The 26,206-nt window shown below is 35.8% G+C and overlaps 1 protein-coding gene across 1 annotated transcript in view; it reads right to left on the reverse strand.

Moving 5' to 3' along the window:
- Positions 1-25,824, reverse strand: part of Smp_143400 (protein kinase) — a gene marked incomplete at both ends in the record, with an annotated part of 92,613 nt that extends 66,789 nt beyond the window's left edge. The window contains 10 exons of the mRNA XM_018791062.1: positions 2,032-2,562; positions 5,283-5,843; positions 7,328-7,586; positions 9,920-10,444; positions 12,792-13,048; positions 15,886-16,192; positions 18,227-18,707; positions 22,754-22,961; positions 25,589-25,629; positions 25,671-25,824. Coding sequence (XP_018645712.1) covers positions 2,032-2,562; positions 5,283-5,843; positions 7,328-7,586; positions 9,920-10,444; positions 12,792-13,048; positions 15,886-16,192; positions 18,227-18,707; positions 22,754-22,961; positions 25,589-25,629; positions 25,671-25,824 — 3,324 coding nt within the window. The remainder of the gene's footprint in view (positions 1-2,031; positions 2,563-5,282; positions 5,844-7,327; positions 7,587-9,919; positions 10,445-12,791; positions 13,049-15,885; positions 16,193-18,226; positions 18,708-22,753; positions 22,962-25,588; positions 25,630-25,670) is intronic.
- Positions 25,825-26,206: the final 382 nt, after the last annotated feature.

Consider the following 26,206-nt stretch of genomic DNA (forward strand, 5'->3'; position numbering starts at 1 on the left):
GTTACTTAGGTAGGACAGATCGCCGATTGGAGGACAGGATAGGGGAACATATTCCAAGATGATTAATCAAATCCATGATTCATCCACCTAGCCCGTCATCTCAAGATCGATCAAGAAACCCAGCCTCGTCCATTACAAAACATCTAATGATGAGTGGTCATCAAATTGACCCAAAATCAGCCTTTAGAGTTGTGACATGTCATAAAAACCCACACACACTCAAACTACTCGAAGCTATCTTGATTGGTCGGAAAAGTCCAACTTTATGTGTTCAAAAACAACTGTACGTTGACCTTTGTTTACCATGGTTCTAGTGAGTAAATGTCATGCTAAATAAGAAATTTTGACCTTATCTTCAAAACTGTATTTACACGAATAACATGTTGCTTGTATGTGACTGACGAGAAAGCACGAAATGGTACTATCTCACAAAATTTGTCTTCTCATTTCTCCATTATTATATAGTAAATTGAAAGTACTATTTTAATAAAAGACTTCGTTATTCAATTACAATAGATCAATATTAAGCAAGACAAACTTAGTCTATTTTGTTTGAGTCAACAGTTAACTAGAAGCGAATAACATGTCAAAGCTCCTCAATAGGATCGACTGTCAATCACAATAGAAACATCGAAAGTGTAACACAGAGCAATCTAGAACGGCTAGATTGAAATTACTTCAAGATTATGCATGCTTATTTCCTGTCACTTTTAGCACTTTGTAGTTATCAGACGTGTTAAGTTGAAAGGAAATAGAGTATCAGCTTAAACAGAAGATAGTGTGATTTGTATATTCCAACTATATTACTTATGAGTAACCATTCATTTATTGTGCAATTTTTTTGTCGATCATTTTTGGTTGCTGTGACACCTTATCTCTACTAAGCACCGATTAGTATTCCCAGTTCTTCATCTTGAATCCACGTATATATATATACATATATATATATATATGCATATATATTCCGAAAAACTTAATCACACCAGTGAAGCGAATACTATTTTTGAACTAACTATCTGAACAAAATTCTTGATCAAATAATGGTTCAACACCCATGGGTAGTCCGAACTTCTGGTGAAAAGCAATATTTCCTTAAATTCAGATAAATCAGAATGAAATCGAATAATTATTAATAGATAACGGTCGTATTATACAGTAAAGTTGACAAATCCGAATAATGATAAACCACTTGAGACCAGGAATCTTGTTCCTATGGGTCCTATAATACTAGGCAGGTCGGTTGGAGAAGGGTGAGACTAACAGTAGTAAATTTAAGTTTAGAAGGTCAAGTCATACAGAAAAACTTATTGGAGTTTCCCTCAGACAACTAGCATTTGTAACAATGTCTCCTTCGCACAACGAAAGGGAAGTTTAGGAAAAATCGACCTCAAAAACAGTACACCTTATTTTACCACATGGATTTCCGTTGGCAGTATCAAGGCCTAAAGAGTAGGGAGCTAAACCATCGGAAATGGTAGAAGAGAATCCTTGTGACTGGCCTCAAATAGTTATTTCTTGGGCTTTGCAGTCACTCTCTCAGGTCGTCTATACAACACCTTAGCCGATTCCCCCTTCAGTTATCTCAGGTAGAAATATCATATCCTAATGTGGACAACCAAGAAATAACAACCCACTCTGATAAGCCTTTAACAACACTTGAAATCACCCTGTTCACGAACCGAAGCAGAACAAATTAGTGATGAAATTCATTCTTCTGCTGATTTCAACTAAAAGCAATAACGCGAGACTGGTAGGTCCTGGGTTCGAATCTCGCAAGGCGGGATCGTGGATGCGCACTGCCAAGGAGGAGTCCCACACAATAGGAAGAAACAGCCGTCCAATGCTTCCAGGTTTTCCATGGTGGTCTAGCTTCAATTGACTCATGATTTCGACTACGAAAATACTGAAATCTCCACAAAACCTCTTCTGATGATATATATAAATCAAAATATCGAATAAATCTTGAAAAAATCCCTTTGGATTATAAAATTTGACTAAAAGATACATCATTATGAAACAATTATAACTAACTTTCATATACAATGATTGCTTATACATTTGTCGCGAATGTTCAAATTGTACTTTTAATAAATTCGGCATTGGTAAGTAAGCAATTTTATTCCAACTTAAATCAAGAGATTCCAATTTACACCATAATGAACCTGTCCATATTTCCGATGGTAGTACACGTAATTGATTTTTTGATAATAATAAATGTAATAAATTCGGTGCAAAAGAATCATTCATCACTGTTGTATGATGTAATGAAGAAGTAGTGGTATTGATTGAGGTCTCTGAATAACATCGACGAAGAGGATGGGAATCAATGATGTTGTTGTTTAGTTTTCCTTTACAGGAGGACGATATGATGCCTTTTTCATATTCATACATATTGACAAATAACCATGATGGTAAATAGTCCAAACAATTCTCTGATAAATCTAAATAAATCAAACTAGATGTCCAACAAGTAGAGACGGATTGACATGAGCGATATGCCATTGGAACATTCGGTAATTGTGTAGGTAAATTTCGAATATGATTTTTACTTAAATCTAATTCCTTTGAAAAGGGTTTTCGAAAGAGAGCGAGAAAAAACTATTCGTAAAACAATAACTAAAGTATAAACACGCAATATTGTGAATTGATTAAATTTGGGCATTGGAAACGTAGAATTCCAACTCAGTGATCTACAGGTTAAGCGTTTCCATGTGTTAGACTGAAAGTCCTAGTTTAGACTCATATATAAAAGGTCGCGGATATGTGTTGCTAAATAGTTTTTTACTAGAACATAATGGCCGATCAGAGCTTCTGGGTTCTCAATAGTGATCGAACTAAGATCAGTTCGTGATTTAAAAACCATATTTAGTCAATTATTCAGTCAAAATCAATGTACGAAACCTGGCATAAATGTGCAGATCATTGACTAAATTTACTGGAATTCCTGTCAGTGAAGCGAGATATGTCATTCAATCAAAATTAACGTAGAACCTAGCGTGCATAGCTGTATTGACTCAGTTCGCCATACCACAATAGTAAAACAAAAAGAAATTAACACGGTTAATGGTAAATGGAATCGAAATGATGTAGTTGCAACGATAGTGTGAAGGAATAAACATTGAATATGGTAAGAGAAGATAATGAAAGTGTATGTAAAGAGGAATACTAGAACAGAGGATCTAGAGTAATATAAAAAGGGCGAGTGAACCTGTGCCACAGTGACTATGTCACCCAACATCTCCAACTAGTGCTCGCGGCTACCAAGCGGACCTCGACCAGGTTATATGCATCTAACAACATGGCTCAGATCTAAGGTCGATGACTTTAGGGACTGATTCTACCTCTTGATTAAACCATCCCTTGCTACTCTCCAACCTACTTCTACATCAATAAACATCACCTGTTATGGTAGCAATCATAGAAGATTAACTTAAAAACTAACAATCCAAGTAGGAATAACTATAATATCATAAATGACGAGAATACAAATACAATTCGAAAAGAAATGATACAATATTGAAATTTTCAGAGCACTTAAATATAAAAACTGAATGTGGCTGAGAGATATGAGACTGATTTGATGGTTAATGTAAACCTACCTCTCACACAGCAGACTTATTTAAGCACCAATAAAACGCTAATGAAAAATCTATACCAGTTCATCAGTTAAACTCTTTATCAACGCCAATCATGAAGGCGCATGTATGAAAAGTAGTGTAATAGTATGTGTTAACACAAAGGCATAACTAATTGAACAAGCATTTCGAATTGGTCGATAAGAATTGCCATCATTTATTTGAACGAGTAGTTCCACAATAGTTTAACCCTACCTTCTGACCTAATCTTTCATGACTTTTTATGTAATACATTATACACCTATATTAGCTGTACTTTTACTTACTAAAAATCAGTTCAAGGGCCATCGTAAGTTGTCAGTAATGTACAATTACACTGTTTATAACATTTTCTAAGTAAATTAACTGAATATAAATCCACAATGAAATAGAAGTATTTGTATTCAGCTTTGAGTGAAACATCATTTGTTTGAGCTGTGCTAAAACTACTTACTATTTTAACTGCTCAAAATCAAATTTAAAGATTCAGGATTTCAAGCATGCAATCCAGTAATTAATTTAAAGTTCAGTCTTTTAACTTAAGAGATCCCAATTCCAAAATGCAAGGTTCTATGTTGCTTATCAGTAAATAACTTTGAACAACGACCAAGTAATCTCACTAATTTCCATATAGTATTTTAAAGATACTGTGTCAACTTTAGGTCTTGAAGTACCAAGCTCGATATCTGGATGGATGAGAACAGTTGTCTAACGATTAATAACTTTTAGTGATTGTCTAATTAAAATCAAATAATGAAGTAGTCAAACGCGTCGACAACTTCACTTATCTTGGAAGTCTGATCAGCCCTAATGGGTTGGTGTCTGACGAAATCTCAGCACCGATTCAAAAAGCTCGTTTGGCTTTTGCCAACTTACATCACCTATGGCGAAGACGAGATATCCGTCTATCAATTAAGGAACGAGTATACTGCGCAGCAGTTCGTTCTGTTGTACTCTGCGGCTGTGAAACATGGTCATTAAGAGTAGAAGATACTCGTGAGTTACTAGTATTTGACCACAGATGCCTTAGAAATATTGCTCGCATCTGCTGCGATCACCGGGTAAGTAATAGTGAGGTTAGAAACAAAGTATTAGGGAATGATGGTAAATCAGTTGATGAGGTTGTGGATCTTCATCGACTGAGATGGTTGGGCCACATGTTACGTATGCCTGAACACCGATTACCACGACGCGCAATGCTGACTAGTGTAGGGGATGGTAGGAAGAGAGTTAGGGGCAGCCAAACAAAATCGTGGCATCAGTGCTTGAAGTCATTAACTTCTAGTTTGAGCCATGTTGGCAGATGCAGACTACTTGGTTGAGGTCCGCGTAACTATCGTAACTAATTGTTGAAGACTCTACGTGACATGGCTCACAATCGATCACAATGGCGCAGGTGTACACACTCTCTGTCTTCCCTTAAACCGTGACATTAAAATTGCTTCATATCTTACTTCCTTCCTATACTGTATCCTTATATACAACCTTTCTTTTATATACTACCACCACTAAATTAACTACTTCTATGAATCCATTGTTCATGTTGCTGTGCTAACGAGGTATGGTAACTTGGACCGATGCATATATGTGCCTGGTCCTACGTTGTAGCTGACTGACTGACTGACACTTACTCTACTATTTTAACATACCAAAATTCAAAACTATTACCTTTAAATTTTTAACACAATTAAATAAACACCATGGAAGTGTTTTTAAACCACAATTTGACATTGTAATACGTGTAATCAACTGATTAGATATATTATTGAAAAAATTCATAGTGAAAGTAGGTCGTGGAAGTGATAAGAATAGTTGACTAATATATTTATAGAATTCACGATTATCATTATTTTCATTCATAGTAGATTCCTGTTTTACTGATGTTGACATTGATGATGATGACGATTTCAGTGAGCTGACATAGTTGAATTTCGATAGATCTTCTAGAAGTTTAATCCATTGTGGTATTATAGAACTTAAATACCAGAATGAATTTGATATTATTGAACATTGAAGAGATTTCATATTGGATAAATTTAAATGTCTTATAATAACTGCAGGATCATTTTCAGTAGGCTTCTTTATTTCAGTAGATTTAAGTAGTATCTCATGAATAAACAGCAAACCGGCAAACTTATAAAATGCTTTTTTCATCGTGTATATAAATAATTGATTGTTCAAATCAACTGCACCAATATTTAATAGAACTGAAGCTATTTCAATAGCTTTCTAAATAATACAAATAAAGAATAAATACAAACAAATTTAAGCGTAGAAAAAAAGGTTGTATAACACACTCACACACTCATCAAATACGTATTCATTTATATGGGTCACCTAAATCAAACTAAAAGGAGTGGAGGATTTTAACCAGCGAACAAGTAGTGGATGAGAGATAGATGTTTAATTTCATCGAAATCATGAATCGATCAAAGTTAAACCGCCATTGAAAATCTGGAAGCACCCGACTGGTGTTTCGTCCTAGTATGAGACTCCTCAAAAATGAACATCCACGACCCACCACTAAAGGGAATCGAACCCAGAATTTTCGGTCTCTCACGTAAACGTTTAACCTCTAGACCACCGAATCGTCATCTAAATGTGTCAATACCTAATTTCAGTCTGTTATATCCTGTGGACGCCAATTGCTATAACTTGTTCCTGCGTGTCCTGTTTAATATATAACGTGACGATGCCGCCAATTAAAGAACAGTGGATTATTGATCGGACCAATGGCACACGAAAACCGTACGAGCAGTCTAGAGTACTTGTCGGTCCTGCTTTCTGCCTAACCCAGCCACTTAAGTCCAGAACACCAATAACAGCCTCTGCAATATGAATCATTATTCTCAAACATACTGGATTTATATACCAATCAAACAGACCACATTGTACCATAAAATAGAAAATAACATTTGTACAAGATTCAGTCAAATGTGGCTGTGAATAGGGGGGACAGTAATTAATAGAGTGAGGATAACTCAAGAACGGCAAATCATATAATAATAGTCTATGGGTCAAAATAAAACAATAAAAGGAACATGAATATGTATAGTTAAGTTACTTAACAATTATACAATAGAAAATATGCGTATCATATTGGTTAATTATTAGTCCTCAAAAGTTATCATCCATAATTCTCTTTGGGATATAACACAATTAATCCACAACACTGTGAGACCATCTTCTACAGAAATTAGTCAAGGCATCACCGAAAACTGAGGAGCAGTGAACAGCTGTTTCGACCTAGTACGTGACTCTTTAGCAGCGAGTTCCAATGAGTTAATAACTAGTGACTTACTTCGAGTGGTCTCTGAAATTACAATGAGAAGTGATGACTGGTAGCGTTCAACTATGTCGAAAGTGAAATAACTATAATCGGTAGCATTGAATGAATGTTGTGCTATTTCATAAATCGATTGTACTCTTGGACACCAACTCAGTGATTTTAACAGTTAGCTCCAAGACCTAAATGCCATGTGTTCTATACCTGATATCGTCATGAATGTGAAATGATAATTAATCCCATTCTGAGATAAAAACAACTATTCAGTGATCCCTAGTATAAATGACACACAAACTAGGATCGATTAATGACTGATTCATTTTCTAAACTGTAAAATCATTATATTTTTGATTTATAATAACTTTTAAAAATGTGGAGACCAAAATAGACATGCAAAAAGATGCGCTATTAATTCAAACTAACATACATTTTCATCAGTTTCCGCTAGACAACATGTCAAACCAAGTGGAGTAGTAATAATTGATTGTAGATTTGTAGGGTTTAAATTAGATGATACTATTTCATCAGTTAAATGAGAACTGTAACATGTGGAGTTCGACAACGACACCATAGATAATGTAGAATGATCTTGAAGAACATAACATTGACCATGCATACAAGATGTACAGAATGTATTCACTTCTCGACTAAGATAATCTACCAGGATTGAAACTGTATCAATATTTCTTTTTATAAAATTGCAAAATAAATAAAATGAATTATAGATTACAACTAACTTAATTTGAATAAAATTAGTTAATATTATGCCCCCGAATGCCCTGGTACGGCCGAGAGTGGGGAGGATCCACTCTCCCTCTCCAAATACTCTCACATGGACACGCGTATATAGCCTCTGCCACGGAAGTCCGGCACACTGCCTTCTCGTGACATTATTGTTGTTTACGAAATTGAGAGGATGAAAAGCGAGTGTTAGGCGCTCTAACCGCGTTAGCGGACACGGAAAGTTCACCTAGGGGAGTTGAAAAACCCTGATTCCACAACAATGGTGCACATGAGCTTCAGGATCCTGAGGGGACAAATGGCGTATGACCCGATCGTTGGTCAACGACTACCATGGAACTGCATCTCCTTACGATGCTCCACTGCGTTGTGGATGAGATCATTAGGTCAAAGGCTCCGAGTGTGGCCCCCTAAGAAAACCACCTGCTTCAGTTTGGGCACCTGGGCAGTATCACAGCCCTCACACAAACCGAATGAGATTTGTGCGACGCATATGTATCTGGTGCTTCCTTGTACCAATATTTATGTGTTTAAATAAATAATAAATAAAGTTAATATTATTCATTAAAATGTATGTATTGAAATAAAATGAGGACTTCATTCGACCAATTTAGTTTTACAGATTCAATTTCAACAAATTATGCTACCTGGGATAGAAGTGATATCTACGTCTACCTATCAAAAGAAATGGATAAAGTGCTTATTAACTCTCTCTATCTCACTTTGTGGCTAGGAAACATAAGCTTTGAGATTAAAAGACATGAACAGGTCATCAGCATGTATTAAAGATGTCTTATTTGATTATGTTAAGATCACCGAGTAAGCAATTCTGAAGTTAGGTAAAGATGGAAAATCAGTTGGTAAGTTAGTGAATCTTCATTTATTGGGATGGTTAGGATACGTATGACGTATCCCCAACCACAACTTGCCTTCACATGCTATGTTCACCTGTGCAGGAGTAGATCTAAAGAAAGATATCAGAGGTCAAACGAGGAAGTGGCATCAATCTATGAAACCATGGATTGTAGGGATTTGTCGTATTGATAGGCCCAAACTGAATCTTTGAAGCGCTATTGATAACCATGGTCAACGATTTGAAACCACAAAAATAGAGCAGAAAACCAGATACACATTTTAATATCACAATGCTAGTCGTTGATCTGCTTTTTATTAATTAATTAATTTATTTATTTGAACACATAAATATTGGTACAAGGAGGCACCAGATATATATGCGCACACAAAAAATGTCATTTCGTTTAATTTCGTGAGGACTATGATAATGCCCGGGTGCTCAGACCGAAGAAAGTGGTTTTCTTAACGAACCACTACCTGCAACTTTGAACTAGAGGTGTGATCCACTAGACAGTGGAGCGACGTGAGGAGATGCAGTCTCATGGTGACCAGTGACTAACAATAGGTTCATACTCCATTTGTTCCCTCAGGATATTGGAACCCATGTGCACCATTTGTTTGAAATTATGGTTTCCCAACTCCCCTAGGTGAACTCACCATGTCCACGAACCCGGTTAAGGCGCCGAACACTCGCTTTTCGTCATCTCAATTTCGTAAACAACACCCATCCACGAGAAGGCAGTGAGTAGGGCTTCCCCGGCAGAGGCTATATATGCGTGGCCGCGTGAGAACATTTCATGAGAGAGGGTGGGCCCTCCCCACTCTCGGCCATACCAGGGCAGTTGATGCTTAAAGCTAACATTCTGAATATTGATGGTAATCTCTGAACTGTACTGAGCCTAATCATCACATTTAATTACGTCAAAATAAAGTGTAAAATCCACTTTACTATTGATATGGAAATTTTGAGTAAGAAATAATTATCAACTAAAAATCCTGAAGAGCGGTTCGCAAAAAAGATTATTAGTATACGGGGTTTGTAGAGATAACGCGGATAGCACTTAAACTCTAGTCAACTGGGTTGAAGACATTGGTTACTAATTAAAACTGTAATTAGCTCGCGGAATTTCGCAAATATATTCCAATCCCATAAGTACATAATTGCTTCACATCGGACACAGCTGAACTCCGCTGCTGAGAGCTCCTTACTAGAACTTCGAGAGTTATCTTTCGACAATAGCCACTAGTGAGTATACGATTATTAGTACCATAGGAGATTTTTGAAGAAACACCTCTTTAATGATTGTTGGTTTTCAGTAGTTGTTTAGCTAAAATTATTCCGTGATTAAAATTACGGAGACAAAAAAATAGAAGAGAGAAACAAATGTGAACGTATTAATAAATGTAAACAATTCAACCTTACCCAGTCATTACAGACAATTGTAATGCATTAAAATATCCACAAATCGCATGATCATCTAAACTTTGATGACACCGAGGATTAATAATAATCGTTGGTCGTCGGTTATAATCCAATGAAACAGAATTATTATTATTATTATCAATCGAAGTAACAAAATACCAACAAGCTGAAATTTTTCGATAAATATCAATTGGACATACATCATAGTACACAGTATGATCTATACAGGGATCAGTTAATGACGAATGTTGATTGCCCAAAACATCTAGTTCGTTAGAACAAGTACACTTATCAGTATCAGTAGTATTAGTAGTACTAGTATTATTATCAGGAACAGTTGAATGATGTTGATAAAGATGATCAAGATTGATGTCAATGTTGAAATTATGCAATTCTGTTGTTGTAGAATTCATTAATTTTTTAGCTTTCACTGTATATTTTAATAACTGACGTACAATATCCACATGACCATGTATTACAGCTAAAAGAAAGCCAGTCATATTATAACTATCCAATTGATCAATACTGAAAATATAAAAAAAAGAAAAAATACAAAACCACAACACATTTGAGAAATCAAGTTAATTAACGTGCACATACACAAATATAAATACACTGAATGTAAAAAGTTAATTAAAAGTATGGTAAATAAGGTAGGATACTATCTATATGTGAATTCTGGAACTGGAAAATCAGTCATAACAGGAATGGTAATAAAGAGAGTTTAAATCTAAGTTTAAATGATGTGGTGTACTAGGTAGGGATGGCAAATCGATTGATGAAGTAGTGAAATTTCATCGGTTGAGATGGCTGGGACATGTGTTACGTATGCCCAACCACCGACTGCCCCGACGTGCAATGTTTCATGGTGTACGAGTAGGTTGGGGGAAAGCTAGGGGCGGTCAAACCAAAACGTGGCACAAATCCATCAAGTCACTGACAATTGGACTGAGCCATGTTGGTAAGTGTAGACTACCTGGTTGGGATTCGCGAGATGATAGCAACCGATGGTTAGAGACCTTGAATGACATGGCTCAAAATCGTTTGCAATGGCGAAGGTGCATCCACTCTTTGTGTTCTACCAAATTCTGATTCTCTGAATTCCTCATGTCTCTATCCTTTTTCTCTTCCCAAATTTATTTCACTGTATTATACTCCTTGAATAACATCTTCAAACCCTAAACTTTCACATAATGCTTATACTCTTACTACTTCTACCACTATGGGATTTGAATGGACAACTTCATCTCGGTGCTAATGTGGTATGGCAGCTCGAACTGATGTACGTACGCACGAAGTTCTACGCTGTGACTGACTGACTGTACGTAAGATTTACCTACAAAAAATAACTATTGATTTATTGCCAGGTAAGCATAAATACTCTAATAAAGATTAACTAGTCCTAATTGGTTTAAAGCCATTTTACAGTTGTATGAATGAAAACATTCGAAAGTGACTGATGGCAGAGTAGTGACTGATGCTATGTTTGCTTACTCCTTTAGTATCACAACTGAGTTCTATTGAACAAGTTGCAAAGTAGCCATTAATTTAAGCCACTCGAAATGGCGTGTACTGTGTTGAAATGTTAGATGGTAGGAGGTATTCAGTAGGAAACCCTGTACAAAACTGAATGATGCAGGTTAGAATCCAACAGGGAGTGTCACTCCCCTCAAGGTTCTAAGTTTGCCTTTCTGATAAGTTTAAACTAGCACAAAACATAGAGTTAGAGTTTCCTGATAACTAATTTCAACTACCTAATGAATTAAAATATGTTCTACGGAGTGACATTTGTTTTTTGGCATTCTGAAAACACATTGAGAACCTAATTTACAGTCCAGAACCTTTGATGAGTACATCTTAACTACAATTCAGTTTTGATAGTACCGGATAAAATGTAAATTCAGAACTAGTATTTTATTTAATAAACAAAACCTATTGCTTTAAATGAATTAAGCTTTCTCCAAATGTTCACTGGAATGTACTAAGTTCACCTTAGTGTAAACATCGACACTAAGATACAAGGTATATCTAGTTTATAAACCCAATGCATCCTGGATTCCACTACCAATAACATACTAAATATACCGAATATTTGTGACATAACGATGGATATCAAGGCGATCCGAAAAGAATGAATATATGGTAACAGAGACTAATCAATTGTAATGTGGAAGGTATACCAAAGATAAGTTAATGTAAAAATCTTTTTCATATATTATACCTGTAGCTAAAACGTCTGCAAATTAATTAAACGATAATTTTTATTTATTTATTTAAACACATAAATATTGGTACAAGGTGGCACCAGATATATATGCGCCACACGAATCCTATTTGATTTGTGTGAGGGCAGTGATACTGCCCAGGTGCCCGAACAACAGTAGTGCCGCGAGGAGGCAGTGAGTAGAACTTCCCTGACAGAGGTTATATACGCGTGGCCATGTGAGATCATTTGGAGAGGGAGAGAGAACTCTCACCACTCTCGGCCGTATCAGGGCATTTGAGGGCTTCACAGTTATATAATATACCCTTGTAGGCCAGGGTAATTTCTCATTGGTTTTCAGGAGAACCAGACATCATCTAGACTTTCACGTGACAACCAAAATAGTACAGCTCAATCCCATTTACCAGGAGAGCCAGACACTACCCAAGCTTAACCGGAACAGTACAGCTCAATCCCGACCCATAGGAGAATCAGACACTATATGGGCTTCAACGCTACAATTCGAATAGTACAGCTCAATCCTGTGGCGCAACCACACAGGTACCAAGCAACCTAGTAGACCAATAAATGATAAAGAAGAGAATGTTACTTAAAATATTAAAATACACAAATTTCTAGAACAAAATTATCAAATCTAAATTAACTTACCAATAATAATGTTTATATAAACCTGGTGATTTATTTATTCGACAAGAAAATAGATTACAATGATTTAAATCAAGTTTAGATTCACTGTTTTCAATATTATAATAATCATTATTCAAATACAATGTAGATGTATTCATTGTTAATATTAATTGTAAACAATTTAAACGATTTAAAGCACAAGCAATATGTATTGGTAATATACCAATTGATATATCATTGTTACTATGACATGTAACAGCTAATGAATATGGTTCCCACTAATGATAAAAGAAAAACGAGAGAAAGTGGATTGTATAGAATTAACAAATGAAGTAGTTATAAAGGGAGACTAGTTAATCTTGCGGAAAAATTGTTTAATAATCAGTAATACAAAATGTTATAAAGTTACTATGTGCCTCTATCTATCGTAAATAGATATTGCTCGCATCTGCTGGGATCACCGGGTAAGTAATAGTGAGGTTAGACACAGAGTATTAGGGAATGATGGTAAATCAGTTGGTGTGGTCGTGAATCTTCATCGACTGAGATGGTTGGGCCACGTGTTACGTATGCCTGAACACCGATTACGACGACGCGCAATGCTGATTAGTATTGGCGATGGTTGGAAGAGAGTTAAGGGCGGTCAAACCAAAACGTGGCATCAGTGCTTGAAGTCACTAACTTCTAGTCTGAGCCATGATGGTAGATGCAGACTACTGTAACCAATGATTGGAGACTCTGTGTGACATGGCTCAGAATCGATCACAATGACGTAGTGTATACACTCTTTATCTTCCCCTAAACCTTGAGATTAAAATTGCTTCATATCTGCCTTCCTTCCTATACTATATCCTTATATACAACCTTTCTTTTATATACTACCACCACTAAATTAACTACTTCTATGAATCCGGTGTTCATCTTGTTGTGCTAACAAGGTATGGTAACTTGAACCGATGCATATATGTGCTTGGTTCTACGTTGTAGCTGACTGACTGGCTGACTGATCTATTGTAAAATGAAGGTAAATCGAAATTTTTAGACGGAATATTGCTTTAAAAAGCATATTTTTAGAAAAAAATTTAATGATACAGGCCGTTTTATTTATTTATTTATTTATTTGAACACATAAATATTGGTACAAAGGGGCAACAAGCACATACGCGCCACACAATTCTTATTTTATTTGTATGTGGGCTGTGATACTGCCCGGGTGTCCAGACGGAAGCAGGTAGACGGTGACCAACGATTGGTTCATACGCTATTTGTTCCCTCAGGGCCCCAAAATGCCCTGGTACGGCCGAGAGTGGGAAGAGTCCTCTCTCCCTCTCCAAATGCTCTCACATGGCCACGCGTATATAGCCTTTGCCAGGGAAGTCCTACTCAATGCCTTCTCACACCACGGGTGTTCTTTACGAAATTGAGAAAACGAAAAGCGAGTGTTCAGTGCTTTACCCGGGTTAGTGGACACGGAAAGTTCAACTAGGAGAGTTGAATCCTGAGGGAACAAATGACGTATGAATCAATCGTTGGTCAACGGCTACCATGGGACTACATCTCCTCACGATGCTCCACTGTCTTGTGGATCAGACCTTTAGGTCAAAGGCTCCGGGTGTGGCCACCCAAGAAACCCACCTGCTTCAGTTTGGGCATCTGGGCAGTATCACAGCCCTCACACAAATCAAATGAGATTTGTGCGGCGGATATATATCTGGTACTCGCTTGTACCAATATTTGTGTTTAAATAAATGATTAAAATAAATGTTCCCTCAGGGTACTGGAGCCCATGTGCACCTTTGGTTTGGAGTCAGGGTTTCCCAACTCCCCTAGGTGGACCCTCTATGTCCACTAACTCGGTTAAGGTGCCACACATTCGCTTTTCATCCTCTGAATTTCGAAGGAAACACCCCTACTGCGAGATGGCAGTGAGTAGGACTTCCCTGGCACAGGCTATATACGCGTGGCCATATGAGAGCATTTCGAGGGGAGCAGACTCTCCCTACCCTCGAGCGTACCAGGACATTTGGGAGTGACATTTTATTTTAAGTCCTAAATGTCTATAGTGAGTCTGGTAATTGAGCACTTGATAGCGACTTCCTAGACACCTAGAAATTACCAGCATTTGAGCCTTGAGAAGACGGCAAAGAACGGGAAACTCGGAAAGAAACTTTACCGTCAAGGTTGGTTTAGGTATAGAAAGCAAGAGTAGTTCGTTGTTTCTCCAGAAATCTAGTAAATTTCTATCGAACGTTGATTTCACGAAATATTTTCGTCTAGGGTGCTCAACAGTCTACTACTAAAAAATCTTAAACTCGAGATGAAGCAGTTTTCAAGTTTTACTAATTGATTTTACATCGATGTTTGTAAATGATGTGCAAATTATTATCAAATTTTAACTAATCCCCACAAACTGTTAAGAAAAAAACTTAAGAATATAGATGTTAAATTACATAGGTTACGGTACATACTCAAGCAGACAATCACTGAAAACTAAGAAGCACTAGACAACTGTTTCGTCCCAGTATGGGACTCCTCAGCAGTGTTCAATCATAACTCTACCAAGAGTCAAACCTGAGACCATCATTTCTTTCGGCGAGGGTTTAACCTTTAGACCACAGACCTAAAATCTATTGATTTACAGGCCTAACCACAATTAATTTGAGATATTCTGCAACTATCTTTCAATGCAACTGGTCGGTAACAATCTCAGTTCTGATATGGTTCAACTCCACTAAATCACAGCTTCTTAATAAAATTCTGACCATGTAGGGCGTGAAGCTATTACCCACTACCACTGACATTTGGAAAATGGTTAAAGAATATTTTGAATTGATTAAAGTTTGAAATATAAAACGCTAAATGCTGCGAGGCCTGAAGGTCCTGTATTAGATACTCAGTGGTCTCACCAATGCAAATTCTTCAGGAGTCCCATCCTAGAACGAGATATTTGTCTGATGCTTCTTGGTGTTCAGTTACTGTTTGACTAAGATCATTTCAATGATACAAACAACTGAGGCTCAACAATCTCTACAAGCCTCCTCTATATTAATAATATTGATTTTTATCTAAAGAATATGTAATTTTACAAAACTGTTGCTTTAATCATATAAATCACCTGAATTATTGACTTGACTGCTTCTTCTCTATTTAGTCGTACAGCAGTATGAATGGCACTTTCTTGATTAGAGCAAACGGATTCAATCCATAATTGTTGTTTTCCAATAGAACTAATATCTTCAACTAAAATTCTCAATCCATTATTAAATTTTGAATCGTGATTGATTTCTTGCTTGTGATTTAACAATTCTACACTTTCTTCAGTTGCTGAGAAGGTTGTTGATAAAGAAGAATTCACTGGGATAACTTCAAAACCAACTTGTAATAATTTGTTAAGACATTGTATGTAATTATTTTGTACACATCTATAATCGAATCAGTATGAAGATGAAAAGTGTGACTCGCTTGGGAAAAAAAAAGAACTGAATAAATGAATGGGTAAACTCAACTGTTCCCACTAGTTTTACATAATATCTAGTCAGTCAGTTAGTTAGTCATAACGAGCGTAGAGACTTGTAGATATGTTTGTCGGTCAAAAATGCTGCACTACATTAACATGATGTCATGAAAATAACAAGACGAATAGTAAAGGAACAGAAATAACGGGGTGACATTGATAATCAGAAAGATTAAACATTTGAAAGGAAAAAATGGAAAGGTATGCATGAAAGAATAATGGGACTCAAAGTCTAGAGTAAAGTAAAGAATGAATTTATTTGAGTCATTGTGATTGACTCCAAACTTATTCAACGTCTCCAACCACTGATCAAAGGTTATAGAGAGAACTCCAACCAGGTAGTCTGAATCTCTCAACATAGATGATTTACAGAATAATAAGTAACAGATGCATTTAGGATGCTTTAACCTAATTACCTGGGAAAGTTGCAAGTATGATAAGGGAAATATTGTTAGCTGTTGATTTACTAAGTGAGGGACAATATGGAATTCTCAGCACAGAGTATTTCATTAAGTTTCCTTTTCTTATTTCTTGGTCGATCCTGGCGATAAATATTGAGTAATTCCCAGTTAGACGTTAGCAGTTCAGAAATCGACATTTGAATAATGTTGATTCTTTTCAATGAATATTGCTAGCCACCACGATGCCGCTGGTTGTACTTTTTTGTAACTTGTACAACGAAAGGTCTTAGACTTTTCATAAATGCTCTTGAATAGGTTGTGCGATTAATAGGCATAAAGACGTGTTAAAACAAACAAAAACAGATAACTTGTTGTAATATCTAGATGGAAGGAATAGGTAGCCCAGATATTCAGGCAGACCGCTTTAAGACGGACAATATTTCTTGGCTTATGGTAAGGATTTTAGAGATGTTGTATCCTCTGTGCTAAATGAATATTGTCCTTTCTCATCAGTTAAAGAATAAACCACTACAGGGTCAGAGATCAGGACATAACAATGAAAAAGAACATATAAACAACAGCCATACAAGAAAAATAACCCATAAAATTCTAGGTTATCAGAACAAGCTATTAATCGACTGTGATAGCGAAATTCTATGATCTCACTTTCTTTCTCAGAAATATGTACTAATGATGTTGTCCGAAAAGACAATCAAAGCTTAATGACTATATCATTCAGTTCAGAAGAAATACAATACTTCCAAAATGACTGTCGATACTTTTTCTGTATGTAACTCATTGACCAAATACAGATTTATGTACTCAAGACTTTGAATTATTCTGCTTGTATGAGAGCTAGTACCAAACAACTTGATTAACTAAATTGAAGTGAAGTAGATATTAAACTTGTGATAATTTAATACATTCAATTTAAGTGCATTTTATTAACCAATAAAACAACCAGTTTAATCGACTGCAGACGCGTCAACCTACAACTTTGTATTAATATAACACATTAAAGAATAATTTCACAAATTTATTTATTTATTATTTGAACACATAAACATTGGTATGAGGAGGCACCAAATACATATGCGCCATATAATGACAATGGGGCCAGTAGTAGTTACCACAGATTTGTGTGAAGGCTGGGATACTGCTCAGGTGCCCAAACTGAAGCAGGTGGTTTTCTTAGAGGGCCACACCCCGAGGCTTTGACCTGAAGGTCTAGTCTACAAGGCAGTGGAGCATCTTGAGGAGATGCAGTCCCATGGTAGCCGGTGACCAACAATAAGTTCATACTCCATTTGTTCCCTCAGGATCCTGAAGCCCATGTGCACTATTGGTTTGGAATTGTGGTTTTCCAGCTCCCCCAGGTGGCCCTTCTGCACCCACCAACCTGGTTAGAGCGCCTAACACTCGCTTTTCGTCATCTCAATTTCGTAAACAATACCCGTACCACGAAAAAGCACTGAGTAGAACTTCCCAAAACAACTACGATAGGAATTTTTTTCAAAAAAACAACGCTTCAGTTCACTCACATAACCAACAGAGGTTTAACTTGACTCCTTGCCCATTCCCATAGATCATTATTCATGGATTGTAAATTATATGATTCAAAAATCCCATCAGAACTCCAGCGTAAAATTTCTTTTGATGATAATGATTCCAACATAGTTTGAGGTCGATCCTGTTGTTGCTGTCCCTCTTCCTTCTCCTTCTTCTCCATCTTCTTATTATCTCGACTAGATCCTGTAATCCATGATAATCGTCGATTGAATTTGAAACTTTTCAAACGATTCGATATTAGACTAGTTAATGGTTGATGAATAGGTTTAATACTATCATTAACATGATCGGTAGATGAATCATGAGAGGAATTTGACGAATTCACCACTAAATGAAATTGTCTACTAGCAAACCTCTTAACTGTACAACGAATACGTAAACTTCCTGATGATGACGATGTTAATAATTGTTCAATCGACTCATCATCACCTTTGCGACAAGCTTCCACGAGGTCTAATGAAACAAAATATGACAGGATGCATACAGAAAGAGTCAAAGTTTATATATATATATATATATATATATATATATATATATATATATATATATATATATAGCAGTGAGAAACGAGCAAAACCTAATTAACTCAATAAAATTGATTTCATATTATAGTCCTCTTTTTCTGTCATCTATGTATTTTTAGTACAGGGGGTTTGTGGAGATAGTTATACTTTGTAGTTTGTATCGTGAACGGATTAAAATTAGAGATGGGAACTATTAAATGCAGACTCAGTGGTCTAAAGAATGAGTGCTCACCGCAAGATATGGAGGTGCTTAGTCGGATCACAGGTGGAGTCATCGATAAGGAATATTAAAGTCTCCCACTAAGACGAAATAGCTGTCTATTACTTCCTGGTTTTCAATGTTATCTAAGGTCAGCTCATGATGTAGACTATAAAATATATATTTTTGTTACTAATAGGAATGATATATCTTATCATAAATTATGCCATCACTGATTTGTATTGCAACAATTCACGATTCTAATTCGTCAATACATGATATAGAGAGGATATTGACCAATATTATAGTGTTGAGTGATTGTCTTGCTCCTTGAAATAACTAGACTACTTCCGTGACGATTTTTCACTAGAATTCTAGAAACTCATCTTGTAACCAGTAACTACCACTGACCAAATGATTATTTCAATTAGAACTTTGTGTAAATCACTCATTCTGAAGTTTAATATCACTATATCAGGTATTGTTAGAGGTGTGTAGGAAGTTTTACTTCCTAGTTGTCCACAACGTAGGAAGATAATCGTTTTCAAGGCACTTGAAAAATAAATTAAGCTGGTAGTGACTTCGATGACCTGAGAGTAACCGCAGAGTCCAAGGGACAAATACTTGAGGCTAGACACGCATGGCTTCTTCACGAGTAGTTCTTGATGTATCGTTTCCGTATTTATATGATCTTATTGTAGATGGTGGAGATTTATGGGTTGAGGTAAGATGTGTGTTTTGCATGTTCAACTTTTTCCAAACCATTCTTTCCGATAGAGCTTTCTGGCATAAGAGAACCAAAGTCGACTAAAGTTCCAGCAAATATACCTCGATTGTGTGGCCACAAAATCTAACCCTGACCACTTCATCAAAATAACAACCACGGTTAAGTGTTACCACCGTGAACGGATATAAACTGATGTCAGCAAAAAGTAGTTGTATGTTGTGATGTGCTCGGAGTTACAATGTTTCTTTATCTAAGAATCTTCGGAAGAACCCCTAGGACTATACAATTTACATCTGTCAAGTTGATTGGATTTCATTACTGTAAGAATAAAGTGCAAACAACATAACTGGCACTTCCATTACCTTAATATCCATCTTGATACTTTCGTCCTTCGTGTACCAATATCATGTGACAAAATACATATACGTCGCTACATTAGTATTGTCCTGTATGTTGTATGGCCTAATGGGGGAGTTGTCTATCGTCATAGACACTATTATAAGTATATAGATTTCAAAAAGAATCGATGTGTTAAAATTTCTTCGAAATTCCCTTACTTAAAGCCTGTTCTATTGACCGATAATTTCTTCGGTTATTATCGATAATTGAAAACAATTATTACTCGGGAGCAACAAATGGTCTATTAATAATGTTCAGAATGGGGGTTTGTGGAGATTGTAGTAATTTTAATAGTTGAATTCATGAGTCGACCTAAACCAAAAACACCATTAAAAACCCGGAAGCACTGGACGGCCATTCTGTCCTAGTGTAAGACTCCTCAGAAGTGCGCATCCACAATCCCACATTCGGGAATCGAACTCAGAACCTTCGTTCTCGTGCCCAAACGCTTAACCTTCAGACAACTGGACAGATATCCAATGGTGTTAATGTTTAACTTCAATTGTGAGGCATACTGTCGAGGAGTCTCACACTAGGACGAAACGGCCGTCCAGTGTTTTCAGGTTTTCAGTGGTCATCTAGCTTAGATCGACTCATGAATTCAACTATTAGTATTAATAATATGTCGTAATTCCAGTGTTAACAAATCACACAAAAGAAATATTTTTGATAAAAAATAACTACTATCAACCAAATTGAGACTTACTAGTAATTAGTTTGTCTAAAACAATGCAAAAGGAAAAGATAATTTGAAATGCAGACTGTAAAAAAGAAAACGGTTAAAAAAGACGCCAAATAACCAATTTGTACATACCATATTCTAAACTTAAGTAGAAGTACTTAAAAATATATGAGTAAACACTAAAGTATTTATGAAATAAATACAACCAAACTAATTAAATATAAGTCAGAATGTAATGGATTGAATCCTTTTTTTGCAGAATGGGGGTTTGTGTAGATTATAATTTTAATAGTTGAACTTATATTTATGTCTTGAAAGATAGACAGACTAGCCGGTCAATCAAACCATAGATAATTAAAGTATGATTCGAACCTGAGACTTAACAGTTAAACGGTATAGTGGACAACTAATTACATCATGAGGTTTAAGAGAAACAACTAGTTCGTCAATGACACATTAAACAACTACTCATCAAAAACTGTACAATTGTGTAAAAAAAATTAATGGTATGTTTAGTGGAAATAATTCATGTTTTAGTTAGTGAATATAGACAGCTATGTCTTACGCATTACATTTTTAATAAACTATTTTATATTGAGAGCAATTTCAATTTGCTTCAATAATTGTTCCCTACAATATAATGTGTCAGTAAAAATCGTTATTATTGACATCTGGTTCTTAAGTAAACGTATTTTTATTTATTTATTTATTCAAACACATAAATATTGGTACAAGGGGGCACCAGATATATATGCGCCACACAAATCATTCAATTTGTTTGAAGGCTGGGATACTGTCCGGTCCCCAAAACCGAAGAACGTGGTTTTCTTAAGGAACCACTACCTGCAACTTTGACCTGCGAATGTCCAGCGCTTTAACCGGGTTCGTGAACACTGAGAGTCCACCCAGGTGAGTTGGAAAACCACAATTCTAAACCAATGGTGCACATAGGCTCCAGTATCCTGAGGGAACAAATGGAGTATGAACCTATAGTTAGTCACCGGCTACCATTGGACTACATCTCCTTACGTCGCTCCACTGCCTAGTGAATCAGACCTCTAGTTCAAAGTTGTAGGGAGTGGTTCCTTAAGAAAACCACGTTCTTCGGTTTTGGGGACCGGACAGTATCCCAGCCTTCACCACCAAATCATTCAATTTGTGTGGCGCATATGTATTTGGTGTCTCCTTGAATCAATGTTTATGTTTAAATAAACAGAAAAAAAATATTACTAGGTTCTAGGTGAATGGTCGAATTAAACTGATATTTTTACGAATCTCAATATTGCAAAACAATCATTTTCCTTAACAGTTTAAGTATGCTGTGTTGACAAGTGTCAACCAGCATGAAACTGAAAATATACATGTTTCCTGCCAATTGCTTCTAATTAGTGAATCAATAATTCTAGTTTATGTGGAAGGAGTTATAAAGGGTAAAAATAAAGGACCATACATTATATTGTCATCATTTTTTACTACTGGCGACTTGTTTTTCTAACTTTAAGTCTTACTTATAAGACTTACTTATAAGGCGACTACACTACGTGTTTTCGTAAACACAGCCTTGTATACTATATCTGTGACCACTAAATCACGGGACCTCAGACGCAAAGTCGAAATGCTTTATTTATTAAGAACCACATAGAGACAATAACAATAAGACTATATTGATACTAAGTACATAGAAACTGGAAACGGAAGTGATAAAATGAATTGGACTATTAAATCCGTTCACTGGATGTGGTCTATTCATTTGTGTCTATCTCCAATCACTGATCAAGTATGGATTCATTTGATAGGGCATACCAGCTATCTGATATACATAGCTCTGACATATTATTTTGATTGAATACTTTATGAAGACAAATTACTCGAATTCGAGCATTTTAGTTCATTAAATCATTGAAATCACAAACTCCAACATGAAAAAAACATGCAGTATAACAAACAATTATAATGAATCTCACTAACGTAAAAATGTTTGAAACAATAGTAATATAGATTTCTGATTATTTGGATTAGATGTAAAACGAAATGCAAATTGTATGATATCTTCACAAATGAATTCTGTGTCATTTTGTTGACAAATACCAGCACATACAAGAGGATTCAAACCATATTCCAAGAGTAATTTGAAAGCATTAAAGTCACCCAATCGAACAGCATGATGTAGAATTGGCTAAATTTAGAAACAAAAATAACATGAGGTAGACCAATTGAAAAATTATCAATATGACGAAAGTTTTAAATCTAAAAATAAACGTGTCGTTTCGATCTCAGTGGTTGAAGAATATCCGAAATCCTTTCATAATGTAACTTTAATTCTAATAATTATTACACAGCAATCAAAAAAGTAAAATGAACTGTCACTTGATTTGTAAATAAATATTTTTGTTGTTCCGTTGTACTATTTAAACTTAGATTAATTTTGATTTGGTTATTTATTCTCTGAACAAGTGGCTTACACTGAGTCACGAAACGTCAGAAAATCTAATTTTTCTACTTATTGGGATGTTACAAATATATTATTTATTTATAACAATCCACCCAATGCTTAATTTATTCGAAATCATCAAATCAAACTTTGGTAATGATAGCTATGTCACTTGGATTGATTGTTAGGAAATGAGAGTGGGAAAATTTGGGAAAATTGAAATTATAAATGAAGAGACCTTTGAAAATGATACTAGAATACAGTGAATTACTTTTATTTTAACAGAAACACAAATACTAAGGTAAACTTCCACCTATAAGAACGATATTTCTGTTTAATTTACATCGAAAATATCAACAACAAATAATAATAACAGACTTTTGGTATCAGCTACTTTCACGCACCATATACTACAGTTATAAAGTGGGACATATTCCATTGCTACGCTGACTACGTCAGGTGTTAACAAGCAAATATGAAATTCACAGAGACTACATGTGTTGTGCAGTGTTGAAAATCCAGTTAGTCTATTACAACTGATAATGTATTTAGTCTTCCAGATACGTGAAGTTGTCAATAAGCATCTTTTTAACTCAAGTTGAAATTAACTCAATTATCAACTCAAACTTTGAAATACACTTATTAAATGGGAATCCAGTACCATTTGGTCGACTACAGAAAAGTAAATGGAGTATATTCGGACTCCTAAACAACATCATTACTTACTGACCGAAAGCTCAAAGTAAGCACGGATCCAGAGCAGTTCTTAAATATCATTTTCAATTCCGAAAATGAAAAATATCAACTGTTCATAACTTTAATGAAACTCAACAATCTCTACAACCTCATACTGACAGTTATTAGTTGCATCCTTAAAACAACCTACAGCTAAGTATGTAGTACAAATATAAACTAATTACACGGGTGCGGGAGAGAGGCTTTCTGACTTCGAGTATATAAATGATATCTAACTGTCTAGTAACCTGTATGAAGGTATTGTTATAAAAATACAGTGATTTTGAGGTCTTGAAGAACCGGATTGTGACGTGGACATGCTTCACGATTGCTACTGAACGCGCTGTGTTGCCACGCATAATAAGACGAAGAACGAAGAAGTGGTCATGTTTTGCTTTCGTTCAGTGCGAAGAAAGCTGAATGGGGTTAGGATCTTTTGTTCCATTACGGCTACCTGGATGGGACCCTAGAGATCATTTAACTAAATGGAGTGGGACGATATCGTGTACTGATCAAAATAGAAATAAGTGGGGATATCGGAGTCACTTTTTCAATCTTCATCCACTTAAGTGGAAATAAAAAATGCCTTTCTCATCTTCTTTATCATAGAGTACGTTTGATGCTTTAACTCCATTCATGATTTTCATACTGTTTAGTACCTGAGTATGAACAGCATAATTTTAACAATCTGCATGATGGAAATTTTTATCCTTCATTAATTTATTAAAAAAATGAATTTTCCCCTCAATCTTTCTTAACAGTACGTTAAAACGGAAAAATTCATAGTATTTCCGTAAATCAGGATATCCAATCATTGAAATCGGTCACAAAAAAATGTAATTTTAATAAGCTTGATCAGAAGTTTTGAATTACTGAATTCCTACATTTTAGTGGACAACGCATTAGAACCAGTTAATATTTACGTTTATTAGTTAATAAAACTGATATGACGAACAAGAATTCAGCCTGTTGGTCAAGCCTTAATTCCACCAGTAGGCTGCTCCATTTTGGTGTGAACTCATAAGCTAGTCGGAAAGTATGACTATTCCAATAATCGATTGGCATTGTGCTTATTGTAACAAGGCAAGACGTTTAGCACGTTCATCACATCTTGAAAACTTATTCACAACAGACGTTTGGACTATAACTGAGACTACAGGTCTTTATACTGACTCTACTTCACTTGTAACCATTTTAGTGAAATATTAAGTCACCGATAATATGCAATTATGTCAATTATATGCACGACTTTGGGGAAAACATCGAAATTTCTCGGAAATCGGGAGATTAAGTATAATCAATCTCGTGCTAACTATAATAGTTATCATTTCCTATTAAACAGTACGTTATTTTGTGAAAGTTTATATAGCCGCATATTCAAACACGGTGGGTTACGTAAATCTGTCTACAAATTTTCCTCATATGCCCGACTTAAGGAGGAAAAATCTATATTTCCCCTAACTAACCCACGTAAAGCGGAAAAACCGATATTTCCCCATTATATACGCTTTCTTCCGCTTTATTTTCCGTTTCACCTTTATTTCCCCATTATTGGTTCCTAAAGTAGTCTGAAGACTACACAAGGACTACTAAAGTGATCACTTTATTATACTCAGATAGACATTCAAGTAACTTACCAGACGAAACCCATCCGCTTCAAAAGGTTCATAGAAGTCTACTAAAACACAATGTTAACGGCACAACATTATTGCGACATACATCGTGAATGCTTCAGAAGACACTGCAAAAAACTATAGTCTTTATCAACGACTGCACTGTACAACAACTGATAAATTTCGGAATTTGATAATGAACCACCCAACACTTTTGTAAGTATTTCAGAGTCGTTTTCCTTCACAATATCAGCATGCATCACAAGATATTGCCATTAATATGAGTGGCCTTGAACATCGACACGTAACGTTCACTTTTGTATTGTCGCAAGGAATGTCCAATTTGAGTGACCGAATAGCTGTGAACAGAATAAAAGTAGCCTCCGTTTGGCATGCCTCGATGTCTCTTAGGTTCAAGTTGCAATCAAAGTTTGGAAAGTCCTTCACAGAATGTCGAAGAATGGCAAAAATGTTTTATGTCATTCGAAAATTGTCTGATTAATCTTACTTCATATGGATGATGAGCTAGTAAACCTGTAGCGACCTTTGCAGCTCAATTTCCACTAGAGATCCAACTCGCACTCAAAAGTGTTCCTTGAGGCACGTCCCATTCCTTGACCACACGATGAGAAAACAGAATCT

This window comes from Schistosoma mansoni (genome assembly GCF_000237925.1).
Source record: "Schistosoma mansoni, WGS project CABG00000000 data, chromosome 5 unplaced supercontig 0198, strain Puerto Rico, whole genome shotgun sequence".
NCBI lineage: Eukaryota > Metazoa > Platyhelminthes > Trematoda > Strigeidida > Schistosomatidae > Schistosoma > Schistosoma mansoni.